A 15,358-nucleotide genomic window follows, 5' to 3' on the forward strand; every position below is an offset into this window, starting at 1 on the left:
ATCAAAGCGCACAGTGTGTACAGACATGTGATCAGAGCGCACAGTGTGTACAGACATGTGATCAGAGTGCACAGTGTGTACAGACATGTGATCAGAGCGCACAGTGTGTACAGACATGTGATCAGAGTGCACAGTGTGTACAGACATGTGATCAGAGTGCACAGTGTGTACAGACATGTGATCAGAGCGCACAGTGTGTACAGACATGTGATCAGAGTGCACAGTGTGTATAGACATGTGATCAGAGCGCACAGTGTGTACAGACATGTGATCAGAGCGCACAGTGTGTACAGACATGTGATCAGAGCGCACAGTGTGTACAGACATGTGATCAGAGCGCACAGCGTGTACAGACATGTGATCAGAGCGCACAGTGTGTAGAGACATGTGATCAGAGCGCACAGCGTGTAGAGAAATGTGATCAGAGCGCACAGCGTGTACAGACATGTGATCAGAGCGCACAGTGTGTACAGACATGTGATCAGAGTGCACAGTGTGTACAGACATGTGATCAGAGCGCACAGTGTGTACAGACATGTGATCAGAGTGCACAGTGTGTACAGACATATGATCAGAGCGCACAGTGTGTACAGACATGTGATCAGAGTGCATAGTGTGTACAGACATGTGATCAGAGTGCACAGTGTGTACAGACATGTGATCAGAGTGCACAGTGTGTACAGACATGTGATCAGAGCGCACAGTGTGTACAGACATGTGATCAGAGTGCACAGTGTGTACAGACATGTGATCAGAGTGCACAGTGTGTACAGACATGTGATCAAAGCGCACAGTGTGTACAGACATGTGATCAGAGCGCACAGTGTGTACAGACATGTGATCAGAGTGCACAGTGTGTACAGACGTGATCAGAGCGCACAGTGTGTACAGACATGTGATCAGAGTGCACAGTGTCTACAGACATGTGATCAGAGTGCACAGTGTGTACAGACATGTGATCAGAGCGCACAGCGTGTACAGACATGTGATCAGAGCGCACAGTGTGTAGAGACATGTGATCAGAGCGCACAGCGTGTAGAGAAATGTGATCAGAGCGCACAGTGTGTACAGACATGTGATCAGAGCGCACAGCGTGTACAGACATGTGATCAGAGCGCACAGTGTGTAGAGACATGTGATCAGAGCGCACAGCGTGTAGAGAAATGTGATCAGAGCGCACAGCGTGTACAGACATGTGATCAGAGCGTACAGTGTGTACAGACATATGATCAGAGCGCACAGTGTGTACAGACATGTGATCAGAGCGCACAGTGTGTACAGACGTGATCAAAGTGCACAGTGTGTACAGACATGTGATCAGAGCGCACAGTGTGTACAGACATGTGATCAGAGCGCACAGTGTGTACAGACATGTGACCAGAGTGCACAGTGTGTACAGACATGTGATCAGAGCGCACAGTGTGTACAGACATGTGATCAGAGTGCACAGTGTGTACAGACATGTGATCAGAGCGCACAGTGTGTACAGACATGTGATCAGAGTGCACAGTGTGTACAGACATGTGATCAGAGCGCACAGTGTGTACAGACATGTGATCAGAGTGCACAGTGTGTACAGACATGTGATCAGAGTGCACAGTGTGTACAGACATGTGATCAGAGCGCACAGTGTGTACAGACATGTGATCAGAGTGCACAGTGTGTACAGACATGTGATCAGAGTGCACAGTGTGTACAGACATGTGATCAGAGCGCACAGTGTGTACAGACATGTGATCAGAGCGCACAGTGTGTACAGACATGTGATCAGAGCGCACAGTGTGTACAGACATGTGATCAGAGCGCACAGTGTGTACAGACATGTGATCAGAGCGCACAGCGTGTACAGACATGTGATCAGAGCGCACAGTGTGTAGAGACATGTGATCAGAGCGCACAGCGTGTAGAGAAATGTGATCAGAGCGCACAGCGTGTACAGACATGTGATCAGAGCGTACAGTGTGTACAGACATATGATCAGAGCGCACAGTGTGTACAGACATGTGATCAGAGCGTACAGCGTGTAGAGACATGTGATCAGAGCGCACAGTGTGTACAGACATGTGATCAGAGCGCACAGCGTGTAGAGACATGTGATCAGAGCGCACAGTGTGTACAGACATGTGATCAGAGCGCACAGCGTGTACAGACATGTGATCAGAGCGCACAGTGTGTACAGACATGTGATCAGAGCGCACAGCGTGTACAGACATGTGATCAGAGCGCACAGCGTGTAGAGACATGTGATCAGAGCGCACAGCGTGTAGAGACATGTGATCAGAGCGCACAGCGTGTAGAGACATGTGATCAGAGCGCACAGTGTGTACAGAGCGCAGTGTGTACAGACATATGATCAGAGCGCACAGCGTGTACAGACATGTGATCAGAGCGCACAGCGTGTAGAGACATGTGATCAGAGCGCACAGTGTGTACAGACGTGATCAGAGCGTACAGTGAGTAGAGACATGTGATCAGAGCGCACAGTGAGTAGAGACATGTGATCAGAGCGCACAGTGTATAGAGACATGTGATCAGAGCGCACAGTGTGTATAGACATGTGATCAGAGTGCACAGTGTGTACAGACATGTGATCAGAGCGCACAGTGTGTACAGACATGTGATCAGAGCGCACAGCGTGTACAGACATGTGATCAAAGCGCACAGTGTGTACAGACATGTGATCAGAGCGCACAGCGTGTAGAGACATGTGATCAGAGTGCACAGTGTGTACAGACATGTGATCAGAGTGCACAGTGTGTACAGACATGTGATCAAAGCGCACAGTGTGTACAGACATGTGATCAGAGCGCACAGTGTGTACAGACATGTGATCAGAGTGCACAGTGTGTACAGACATGTGATCAGAGCGCACAGTGTGTACAGACATGTGATCAGAGTGCACAGTGTGTACAGACATGTGATCAGAGTGCACAGTGTGTACAGACATGTGATCAGAGCGCACAGTGTGTACAGACATGTGATCAGAGTGCACAGTGTGTATAGACATGTGATCAGAGCGCACAGTGTGTACAGACATGTGATCAGAGCGCACAGTGTGTACAGACATGTGATCAGAGCGCACAGCGTGTACAGACATGTGATCAGAGCGCACAGTGTGTAGAGACATGTGATCAGAGCGCACAGCGTGTAGAGAAATGTGATCAGAGCGCACAGCGTGTACAGACATGTGATCAGAGCGCACAGTGTGTACAGACATATGATCAGAGCGCACAGTGTGTACAGACATGTGATCAGAGCGTACAGCGTGTAGAGACATGTGATCAGAGCGCACAGTGTGTACAGACATGTGATCAGAGCGCACAGCGTGTAGAGACATGTGATCAGAGCGCACAGTGTGTACAGACATGTGATCAGAGCGCACAGCGTGTAGAGACATGTGATCAGAGCGCACAGTGTGTACAGACGTGATCAGAGCGCACAGTGAGTAGAGACATGTGATCAGAGCGCACAGTGAGTAGAGACATGTGATCAGTGCGCACAGTGTATAGAGACATGTGATCAGAGCGCACAGTGTGTATAGACATGTGATCAGAGTGCACAGTGTGTACAGACATGTGATCAGAGCGCACAGTGTGTACAGACATGTGATCAGAGCGCACAGCATGTACAGACATGTGATCAAAGCGCACAGTGTGTACAGACATGTGATCAGAGCGCACAGCGTGTACAGACATGTGATCAGAGAGCACAGAGTGTACAGACATGTGATCAGAGCGCACAGCGTGTAGAGACATGTGATCAGAGCGCACAGTGTGTACAGACATGTGATCAGAGTGCACAGCGTGTACAGACATGTGATCAGAGCGCACAGTGTGTACAGACATGTGATCAGAGCGCACAGAGTGTACAGACATGTGATCAGAGTGCACAGTGTGTACAGACATGTGATCAGAGCGCACAGTGTGTAGAGACATGTGATCAGAGCGCACAGCGTGTAGAGACATGTGATCAGAGCGCACAGTGTGTACAGACATGTGATCAGAGCGCACAGTGTGTACAGACATGTGATCAGAGCGCACAGAGTGTACAGACATATGATCAGAGCGCACAGCGTGTACAGACATGTGATCAGAACGCCATAGACGTGTGCAGCCTATTGCATTACGGTGTGCACCCTAAAGCACAACCTCACGCGTGCGAGCATGTATACATATATATACACATAGTTAGTATAGTTCCCCCACATTAGGTTGGCAGTATAAGTCCCCGCACATTAGGTTGGCAGTACAGTTCCACATATTAGGTTGGCAGTACAGTTCCCCCATATTAGGTTGGCAGTACAGTTCCCCCACATTAGGTTGGCAGTATAGTTCCCCACATTAGGTGGCAGTATAGTTCCCCACATTAGGTTTAGTACCTTCCCCCCACATTAGGTGCAGTACAGTTTCCCCCAAATTAGGTGCAGTACAGTTTCCCCACATTAGGTGCAGTATAGCTCCCCCCACATTAGGTGCAGTACAGTTCCCCCACATTAGGTGCAGTATAGTTCCCTCACATTAGGTGCAGTATAGTTCCCCTACATTAGGTGCAGTATAAGTCCCCGCACATTAGGTTGGCAGTACAGTTCCCCCACATTAGGTGCAGTATAGTTCCCCACATTAGGTGCAGTACAGTTCCCCATATTAGGTAGGCAGTACAGTTCCCCCATATTAGGTTGGCAGTACAGTTCCCCCACATTAGGTTGGCAGTATAGTTCCCCACATCAGGTGCAGTACAGTTCCCCCACATTAGGTGCAGTATAGTTCCCCCACATTAGGTGCAGTATAGTTCCTCCCACATTAGGTGCAGTACAGTTTCCCCACATTAGTTGCAGTATAGCTCCCCCCACATTAGGTGCAGTACAGTTCCCCCACATTAGGTGCAGTATAGTTCCCTCACATTAGGTGCAGTATAGTTCCCCCACATTAGGTGCAGTATAGTTCCCTCACATTAGGTGCAGTATAGTTCCCCCACATTAGGTGCAGTACAGTTCCCTCACATTAGGTTGGCAGTATATTTCCCTCACATTAGGTGCAGTATAGCTCCCCCCACATTAGGTGCAGTACAGTTTCCCCATATTAGGTGGAGTATAGTTCCCTAACATTAGGTGCAGTATAGTTCCCCCACATTAGGTGCAGTATAGTTCCCTCACATTAGGTGCAGTATAGTTCCCCCACATTAGGTGCAGTATAGTTCCCTCACATTAGGTGCAGTATAGTTCCCCCACATTAGGTGCAGTATAGTTCCCTCACATTAGGTGCAGTATAGTTCCCCCACATTAGGTGCAGTATGTTCCCCCACATTAGGTGCAGTATAGTTCCCCTCACATTAGGTGCGGTACAGTTCCCCACATTAGGTGCAGTATAGTTCCCTCACATTAGGTGCAGTATAGTTCCCCCACATTAGGTGCAGTATAGTTCCCTCACATTAGGTGCAGTATAGTTCCCCCACATTAGGTGCAGTATAGTTCCCTCACATTAGGTTGGCAGTATATTTCCCTCACATTAGGTGCAGTATAGCTCCCCCCACATTAGGTGCAGTACAGTTTCCCCATATTAGGTGGAGTATAGTTCCCTAACATTAGGTGCAGTATAGTTCCCCCACATTAGGTGCAGTATAGTTCCCTCACATTAGGTGCAGTATAGTTCCCCCACATTAGGTGCAGTATAGTTCCCTCACACTAGGTGCAGTATAGTTCCCCTCACATTAGGTGCAGTACAGTTCCCCACATTAGGTGCAGTATAGTTCCCTCACATTAGGTGCAGTATAGTTCCCCCACATTAGGTGCAGTATATTTCCCTCACATTAGGTGCAGTATAGTTCCCCCACATTAGGTGCAGTATAGTTCCCTCACATTAGGTTGGCAGTATAGTTCCCCCACATTAGGTGCAGTATAGTTCCCTCACATTAGGTGCAGTATAGTTCCCCCACATTAGGTGCAGTATGTTCCCCCACATTAGGTGCAGTATATTTCCCCTCACATTAGGTGCAGTACAGTTCCCCACATTAGGTGCAGTATAGTTCCCTCACATTAGGTGCAGTATAGTTCCCCCACATTAGGTGCAGTATAGTTCCCTCACATTAGGTGCAGTATAGTTCCCCACATTAGGTTTAGTACCTTCCCCCCACATTAGGTGCAGTACAGTTTCCCCCAAATTAGGTGCAGTACAGTTTCCCCACATTAGGTGCAGTATAGCTCCCCCCACATTAGGTGCAGTACAGTTCCCCCACATTAGGTGCAGTATAGTTCCCTCACATTAGGTGCAGTATAGTTCCCCTACATTAGGTGCAGTATAAGTCCCCGCACATTAGGTTGGCAGTACAGTTCCCCCACATTAGGTGCAGTATAGTTCCCCACATTAGGTGCAGTACAGTTCCCCATATTAGGTAGGCAGTACAGTTCCCCCATATTAGGTTGGCAGTACAGTTCCCCCACATTAGGTTGGCAGTATAGTTCCCCACATCAGGTGCAGTACAGTTCCCCCACATTAGGTGCAGTATAGTTCCCCCACATTAGGTGCAGTATAGTTCCCCCCACATTAGGTGCAGTACAGTTTCCCCACATTAGTTGCAGTATAGCTCCCCCCACATTAGGTGCAGTACAGTTCCCCCACATTAGGTGCAGTATAGTTCCCTCACATTAGGTGCAGTATAGTTCCCCCACATTAGGTGCAGTATAGTTCCCTCACATTAGGTGCAGTATAGTTCCCCCACATTAGGTGCAGTACAGTTCCCTCACATTAGGTTGGCAGTATATTTCCCTCACATTAGGTGCAGTATAGCTCCCCCCACATTAGGTGCAGTACAGTTTCCCCATATTAGGTGGAGTATAGTTCCCTAACATTAGGTGCAGTATAGTTCCCCCACATTAGGTGCAGTATAGTTCCCTCACATTAGGTGCAGTATAGTTCCCCCACATTAGGTGCAGTATAGTTCCCTCACATTAGGTGCAGTATAGTTCCCCCACATTAGGTGCAGTATGTTCCCCCACATTAGGTGCAGTATAGTTCCCCTCACATTACGTGCAGTACAGTTCCCCACATTAGGTGCAGTATAGTTCCCCCACATTAGGTGCAGTATAGTTCCCTCACATTAGGTGCAGTATAGTTCCCCCACATTAGGTGCAGTATAGTTCCCTCACATTAGGTTGGCAGTATAGTTCCCCCACATTAGGTGCAGTATAGTTCCCTCACATTAGGTGCAGTATAGTTCCCCCACATTAGGTGCAGTATGTTCCCCCACATTAGGTGCAGTATAGTTCCCCTCACATTAGGTGCGGTACAGTTCCCCACATTAGGTGCAGTATAGTTCCCTCACATTAGGTGCAGTATAGTTCCCCCACATTAGGTGCAGTATAGTTCCCTCACATTAGGTGCAGTATAGTTCCCCCACATTAGGTGCAGTATAGTTCCCTCACATTAGGTTGGCAGTATATTTCCCTCACATTAGGTGCAGTATAGCTCCCCCCACATTAGGTGCAGTACAGTTTCCCCATATTAGGTGGAGTATAGTTCCCTAACATTAGGTGCAGTATAGTTCCCCCACATTAGGTGCAGTATAGTTCCCTCACATTAGGTGCAGTATAGTTCCCCCACATTAGGTGCAGTATAGTTCCCTCACATTAGGTGCAGTATAGTTCCCCTCACATTAGGTGCAGTACAGTTCCCCACATTAGGTGCAGTATAGTTCCCTCACATTAGGTGCAGTATAGTTCCCCCACATTAGGTGCAGTATATTTCCCTCACATTAGGTGCAGTATAGTTCCCCCACATTAGGTGCAGTATAGTTCCCTCACATTAGGTTGGCAGTATAGTTCCCCCACATTAGGTGCAGTATAGTTCCCTCACATTAGGTGCAGTATAGTTCCCCCACATTAGGTGCAGTATGTTCCCCCACATTAGGTGCAGTATATTTCCCCTCACATTAGGTGCAGTACAGTTCCCCACATTAGGTGCAGTATAGTTCCCTCACATTAGGTGCAGTATAGTTCCCCCACATTAGGTGCAGTATAGTTCCCTCACATTAGGTGCAGTATAGTTCCCCCACATTAGGTGCAGTATAGTTCCCTCACATTAGGTTGGCAGTATATTTCCCTCACATTCGGTGCAGTATAGCTCCCCCCACATTAGGTGCAGTACAGTTTCCCCATATTAGGTGCAGTATAGTTCCCTAACATTAGGTGCAGTATAGTTCCCCCACATTAGGTGCAGTATAGTTCCCTCACATTAGGTGCAGTATAGTTCCCCCACATTAGGTGCAGTATAGTTCCCTCACATTAGGTGCAGTATAGTTCCCCCACATTAGGTGCAGTATGTTCCCCCACATTAGGTGCAGTATAGTTCCCCTCACATTAGGTGCAGTACAGTTCCCCACATTAGGTGCAGTACAGGTCCCCCCACAGACATACAGCCTTCAGTCATATACAGTGTAAGGCTGGAGGCCAGATGTCTGTGTACTGCCCCACTTCAATGCTCCGTCCACCGCTCCTCCGGTCCAGGGTCACGATCTACTACTATGGCCTATAGGCCATAGCAGTATGTTCCGGGAGGAGCGGAGGTCAGAACACTGAAGATGATGTGCTGGTGACCGACCATGCGCACTCACGTGTCCTCCTCCTCGATGCTCCGCTCCTCCGCTCCTATGGGCGCACGCACAGGACGTCAGTGACGTCAGCTGAGCAGCGGAGTACCCCTTTAAATATGGGCCACTATATATATAAATATATAATACGCTGTGCCAAGTAAAAAAAAATGTAAGTACCCACCTGTAAATAACGGGGTATTCCAAATCTAGGACATTTCCCCCAGAATGCGCCATAATGTTGAGATCGTGGGTCCCCCAGAGCTCCCTATCACCACCAGGCCCCTGCGGACTTTTTTTTTGCAGTATTTGTTATTTTAACAACCGATGCCGAATTACCGAAGAGATGCAGCCGAATCCCTCCACCGCCTGATATTCCATTACAAGTTTAAACTTATTTTCAGAATATTAGAGGAGATTTATCAAAACCCGCCCAAAGGAAAAGTTGCTGAGTTGCCCATAGCAACCAATCAAATCGCTTCTTTCATTTTTGACAAAGGCCTCTGGAAAATGAAAGCAGCGATCTGATTGGTTGCTATGGGCAACTCAGCAACTTTTCCTCTGGACAGGTTTTGATAAATCTTCTCCATTGTGTATACAGTGGTCCCTCAACATACGATGGTAATCCGTTCCAAATGGACCATCGTACGTTGAAACCATCGTATGTTGAGGGATCCGTGCAATGTAAAGTATAGGACAGTGGTCTACAACCTGCGGACCTCCAGATGTTGCAAAACTACAACACCCAGCATGCCCGGACAGCCAACGGCTGTCCGGGCATGCTGGGAGTTGTAGTTTTGCAACATCTGGAGGTCCGCAGGTTGAAGACCACTGGTATTGGAGGTTATACTCACCTGTCCCCGCAGCTCCGGACCGTCACCGCTCGTCACCGCTGCCCTGGATGTTGCCTTCCATCACTGTCGCCGCGTCCCCGGGGTGTCCCCGACGCTCCGGCAAGGCCTCTGCTTCCCGGGCATCCTCGCTCTCCATCGCCGCCATCACGTCGTTACACACGCCGCTCCTATTGGATGACGGGACGGCGCGCGCAGCGACGTGATGACGACGATGGAGAGCGCCGACGATGCAGGGGATCCCGAATAGGACACTCCGGAGCCTCGAGGACAGGTAAGTGACCGTCAGCGGAGCACACGGGGCACCGTAAACGGCTATCCGGCGGCAGATGAAGCAGTCTGCGCTGCCGGATCGCCGTTTATGCGATGGCCCCGACATACAAAAGCATCGTATGTTGAAATGTTCGTATGTCGGGGCCATCGTGGGTCGGGGGGGCGGGGTCACTGTATATCTAATAAATATCGACCTATTTCCTTGTAATCCTCCGCTGTGCTGCGCGTTGTTATGGTTTCTCCATATTCTATCTCCATTTATCTTTTTGAATATTGAACTTGATTAATGTGGCGGCTGCGTCCTTTGTCTGTGTTATCTCCGTTAAGAGGAACTGATCCATGAACATTGTCTGATCGACACCAGGCATTGAGGTGACTATATTCATTATGGCGGCCATTAGGAGAGCAATGAGCAGATCATTACGGTCGGGCTGTTATATAATAAAATAAGTCACATAATAAAACATTGTCAGGATATTTTCATATCTGGACCATAAGTCCTTAATGTTTAACAGAGGCCATAAAATGAGGCCTGGAAGGGAGAAGCGGTGAAGGTGCTACCTTCGTGTGGTTACTTAAAGGGTTATTCTGTTCCCCGGCGTCCGGAACTCAATGTTTTGAACATTGGGTGCAGGCTTCCGTGTTCACACCCGCCCCCTCGTGACGCCACGCCCCGCCCCCTCAATGCAAGTCTATGGGAGGGGGCGGGTGTGAGCACGGAAGCCCGCATTCAAAGCATCGAGTTCCGCACACTGGGGAGCGGAGTAACCCTTTAAGAAAACCACGCCCTGGCGTCACAAGCATTTAGGGGTTAATAACACCTGCCCCTGGGCTACATCATCTGCCCCATACACCTCACCTTCACACCCCGTGGCTCACCACACTCAGCTAGTGTATGATATGTGGTACTTGCATCCCCCAGCTGAGTGTGGTTAGTCACGTGGTGTGCAGGTGTGGTGTATGGGGCAGATGATGTAGCCCAGGGACAAGGTGTTATTAACCCCTAAATGTTCGTGATGCCAGGGCGTGGTTTTCTTAAGTAACCACCCGAAGGTTAGGCAGGGTAATAATAGTCCGAGACCAGGTCGGGGTTAACCGTAGCTTTACTGAGGTAGACAGATGGTAACAGTCTTTACAGATAGGCCAGGATCCCAGAGAGGTGGCCAGTAACACAGAAGGACCTCGCAGCTTGCTGGGACTTGTAGTGACTTTGACAGACTTTAGGACTGCTACGCTGAATATAATAGACTTGACTGTAGGTAGTGACAGCAGACATAGACGGCTTGACTTACTGGCATGTGGCTGTATTTTAGGCTTGAGGCCTCCACATGTGCTGGACACTGGCTCTGAAATGTCTGGTCTTTACTGTGTAATGGCTGCCCCTCTTATAAAGGGGGCTGAGCCAGAAGCCCATAGGTCAAGCTGCAGGTCACCTGGTTAGCTGGTGCTCTCTGGGTAACAGGTGAACACATTATCATGTGAATTACTCACAGGTCCTTAATACATACCGTATTTTTCGCCCTTTAGGACGCACCGGCGTATAAGACGCACCCAATTTAAGGTGCAAAATCTAAAAAAATAAAGATTTTGAACCCAATAGTGGTCTTCGACCTGCGGACCTCCAGATGTTGCAAAACTACAACTCCCAGCATGCCCGGACAGCCGTTGGCTGTCCGGGCATGCTGGGAGTTGTAGTTTTGCAACATCTGGAGGTCCGCAGATTGAAGACCACTGCATAGGAGGAGGTAATACTCACGTGTCCCTGCCCGTCACCGCTGCCCTGGATGTCGCTCCATCGCTGTCGCCGTGTCCCCGTCGCTCCGGAACGTCTCTGCTGCCGGCCGGGTATCCTCGCTCTCCGTCGCCGCCATCACGTCGTTACGCACGCCGACGCACGTACGCGACGACGCGATGACGAGGAAGGAGAGCGCCGACCATACAGGGGATCCCTGAACGGAGAAGACACCGAGGAGGCAGGTAAGGTCCCTCCCGGTGTCCTGTAAGCACTAACCCGGCTATTCAGTCAGGCTGTTCAAGACCGCCGCGGTGAAATCGCGGCGGTCCCGAACAGCCCTACTGAACAGCCGGGTTAGTGTCACTTTCCCTTCAGACGCGGCGGTCAGATCTTACAATACATGCATTGAGCCATGAACAAACATCCGTACATAGAAGGCCATTGGGTACGATTGCCCATATTAATTTTAAACATTACCTTATTTAAAGGGGTACTCCGCTACTAAGCATAGGGAAAAAAATGTTCTGAATGCTTAGAGCCGATGCCGGGAGCTCGTGACACCATAACCCCGCCCCCTCATGATGTCACGCCCCACCCCCTCAATGCAAGTCTATGGGAGACATCACGCATGGCTATGACATCACAAGCTCCCGGCGCCGGCTCTAAGCATTCGGAACCTTTTGTTCTAAACTCTGAGCAGCGGAGTACCCCTTTAAGTGGGGACTGACTTATGACAGATTACATTTTAGTTGTCACAATCATTGGAAAAAAAACCTTTCAACATGTCACACAGAGGATTTGATTGGTCGGGGTCTAGCTGTTAGTACCCCAACCCATTTCTAGAATGAATCAGATTAAGTGCTTGGCCTAGGATTTCCCTCCACGGCTGTCCGTTTTCTCCCATCATGTCCTCCAAAAAGATAAAATGTCAGCAATCCTGTAAAGCTCATGGTCCCCTGATTCTCCTTTGCCGTGTGTGCCCCCCCCCCCCCCATTCCCTTACATATGACACAGTTATTATTGACACCCGATATCATTATGGATTAATTGGCAACTAGGTGGTCTCCAGATTATCTCATTCCATTTAGACCAGTGGTTCCCAACCCAGTCCTCAAGGCCCACCAACATTCAAGAGTTTTTTGGTTTTTTTTGGGAATAGAAAATGGTAACATTAAAATCCTGGACTGTTGGTGGGTCCTGGAGGATGGGTAGGGGACCTCTGGTATAGACTGTATCAGGAGCAGCAGGACAGTCATAAGCAGAGCTGCAGGGGGAAGTAGGTGATACTTAAATCTCACCGAGGTTAGGCTCCAGTCCTGCATGAAGGGTAAGTATTGTCATTTTGCTCCTTAATCTGGTCTGTTGTCAGTGGAATTTTCCCAAGTATCAATTCAGTCTTTAATTAGCATATTGGGGACCAAAAGTAGCTGTGACAGAGAAAACAGGGGGGGGGGGGGGGGCAGGCAAGGGGGATTGGAAACTAAAGAAAAAATCCGGGGACCATGAGAACATCAGGGGTGCCATCAGATTTCCTTTGTAATGTAAAGCTAGAAACTTAAGAATTAAGAATGGCTTTGTCCATGAGGGTCTTACCCTACTTGACTGTAGAAGCCAGCTTACGGTGGCAGTGACAAAGTGGTCTCCAAATACATACAACTAGGACAACTCCAGTAGGTCCAACCAGAATTGTATTGGTTTCTTTGAATAATTTGATAATTTACCATCCAATACTTCTACCTGAATTCTATTTTGAGTCTTCTGATCTTCTTCTTTCCTTCATAGGGGTCTCATAGTGAATGAAGAGCACAGTCGACTAGTCATGGCTATCTACATTTTTGCCTTCATCACGGGCCTACCGTCCAACCTGTTGGCCTTCTATGCCTTTCTAGTCAAGGTTCGTAAGAAGCCGACTCCGGTGGACATCTTCCTCCTTAACTTGACCATTTCGGACCTCCTCTTATTGTCTTTCCTTCCTGTGAAGATGCGGGAGGTAGCTGCTGGTATGGTCTGGGATATGCCATTGTTTCTTTGTCCCCTTACGAAATATTTCTACTTCAGTAGCCTTTACATCAGTACGTTGTTCCTCACCGCCGTCAGTGTAGAACGTTACCTCAGCGTGGCTTTTCCAATCAAATACAAGCTTAATCGGAAACCTGCCTATGCGATCGTCGCCAGCGTCATCTTCTGGGTTCTAGCCTGCGGCCACTGCTCCGTAGTGTATGTGGTCCAGTATGCTACACCCAACAATGTTACCACATGCTATGATCAGTTCACTGAGGAGCAGCTGAGGATCCTGTTACCGGTACGTTTGGAGTTAGGGGTGGTCCTCTTCTTCATTCCATCCATCATAACTTCTTTTTGTTACATAAACTTTGTGCGGATTCTCATGTCCTTACCCAACATCCAAAAGAGGAGAAAGCTGAGAGCTATCGGCTTGGCCATCGCCACTCTAGTCAACTTTTGCGTCTGTTTTGCTCCGTTCAATATTTCTCATATCGTTGGGTTCATTCTAAATGAGAGTCCGACATGGAGGGTGGACACGCTTCTTCTCAGCACGTTGAATGCCTCATTGGATCCGGTTATTTTTTATTTCACTTCAACCACTGTCAATAAAACTTTTTATTACATTGTAGCCGCCATCTTGGAAAAATTTAGGAAAATCTGCCCCTGTAAGAAGCTTTGTCCATCCCTGCGCAATGCCCCATATAGAGACGGCAACTCAGATGGGTCCTCCACTTAGGTCTTCATGGACCATGTGAGAACCTATTGTATTTAATCATTGCGTGAGCAACAGTTTCTGGAAGCACTGCCCGAGCAACAGGTTCTGGAAGTCCGGATTGTCTTTTCAGTGAAAACTTTGTTCAGCTTAATAAGCGAAAAGAGAATCAATGTTACCAGCGACTGTACACAGTGACCTCACCAGCAGAATAGTGAGTACAGCTCTGGGGTATAATACAGGATATAACTCAGGATCAGTACAGGATAAGTAATGTAATGTATGTACACAGTGACCTCACCAGCAGAATAGTGAGTACAGCTCTGGAGTATAATATAGGATATAACTCAAGATCAGTACAGGATAAGTAATGTAATGTATGTACACAGTGATCTCACCAGCAGAATAGTGAGTGCAGCACTGGAGTATAATATGGGATATAACTCAGGATCAGTACAGGATAAGTAATGTAATGTATGTACACAGTGACCTCACCAGCAGAATAGTGAGTACAGCTCTGGAGTATAATATAGGATATAACTCAGGATCAGTACAGGATAAGTAATGTAATGTATGTACACAGTGACCTCACCAGCAGAATAGTGAGTACAGCTCTGGAGTATAATACAGGATATAACACAGGATCAGTACAGGATAAGTAATGTAATGTATGTACAAAGTGATCTCACCAGCAGAATAGTCAGTACAGCTCTGGAGTATAATACAGGATATAACTCGGGATCAGTACAGGATAAGTAATGTAATGTATGTACACAGTGACCTCACCAGCAGAATAGTGAGTACAGCTCTGGAGTATAATACAGGATATAACTCAGGATCAGTACATGATAAGTAATGTAATGTATGTACACAGTGACCTCACCAGCAGAATAGTGAGTACAGCTCTGGAGTATAATACAGGATATAACTCAGGATCAGTACAGGATAAGTAATGTAATGTATGTACACAGTGACCTCACCAGCAGAATAGTGAGTACAGCTCTGGGGTATAATACAGGATATAACTCAGGATCAGTACAGGATAAGTAATGTAATGTATGTACACAGTGATCTCACCAGCAGAATAGTGAGTACAGCTCTGGAGTATGATACAGGATATAACTCAGGATCAGTACAGGATAAGTAATGTAATGTATGTACATAGTGACCTCACCAGCAGAATAGTGAGTACAGCTCTGGAGT

The 15,358-nt window shown here is 48.0% G+C and overlaps 1 protein-coding gene across 1 annotated transcript; it reads left to right on the forward strand.

The window, feature by feature from the left end:
• Positions 1-9,661: 9,661 nt before the first annotated feature.
• LOC130294284 (free fatty acid receptor 2-like) lies at positions 9,662-14,264 on the forward strand. The gene is made up of 2 exons (XM_056543897.1): positions 9,662-9,705; positions 13,222-14,264. The coding sequence occupies exons 1-2, from the start codon at positions 9,662-9,664 to the stop codon at positions 14,177-14,179; spliced, it is 1,002 nt and encodes a 333-aa protein (XP_056399872.1). The 3' UTR covers positions 14,180-14,264.
• The last annotated feature ends 1,094 nt before the right edge of the window (positions 14,265-15,358 follow it).

Source organism: Hyla sarda, chromosome 10 (genome assembly GCF_029499605.1).
Source record: "Hyla sarda isolate aHylSar1 chromosome 10, aHylSar1.hap1, whole genome shotgun sequence".
Classification (NCBI taxonomy): Eukaryota; Metazoa; Chordata; class Amphibia; order Anura; family Hylidae; genus Hyla; species Hyla sarda.

What these genes read in the sequence shown, in the direction of transcription:
- LOC130294284 (XM_056543897.1), top strand. Translation starts at nt 9,662, where the DNA reads ATGCAGGGGATCCCGAATAGGACACTCCGGAGCCTCGAGGACAG. An exon ending in CTCCGGAGCCTCGAGGACAG is followed by an intron (nt 9,706 to 13,221) that starts GTAAGTGACCGT and finishes TTTCCTTCATAG; the next exon opens with GGGTCTCATAGTGAATGAAG.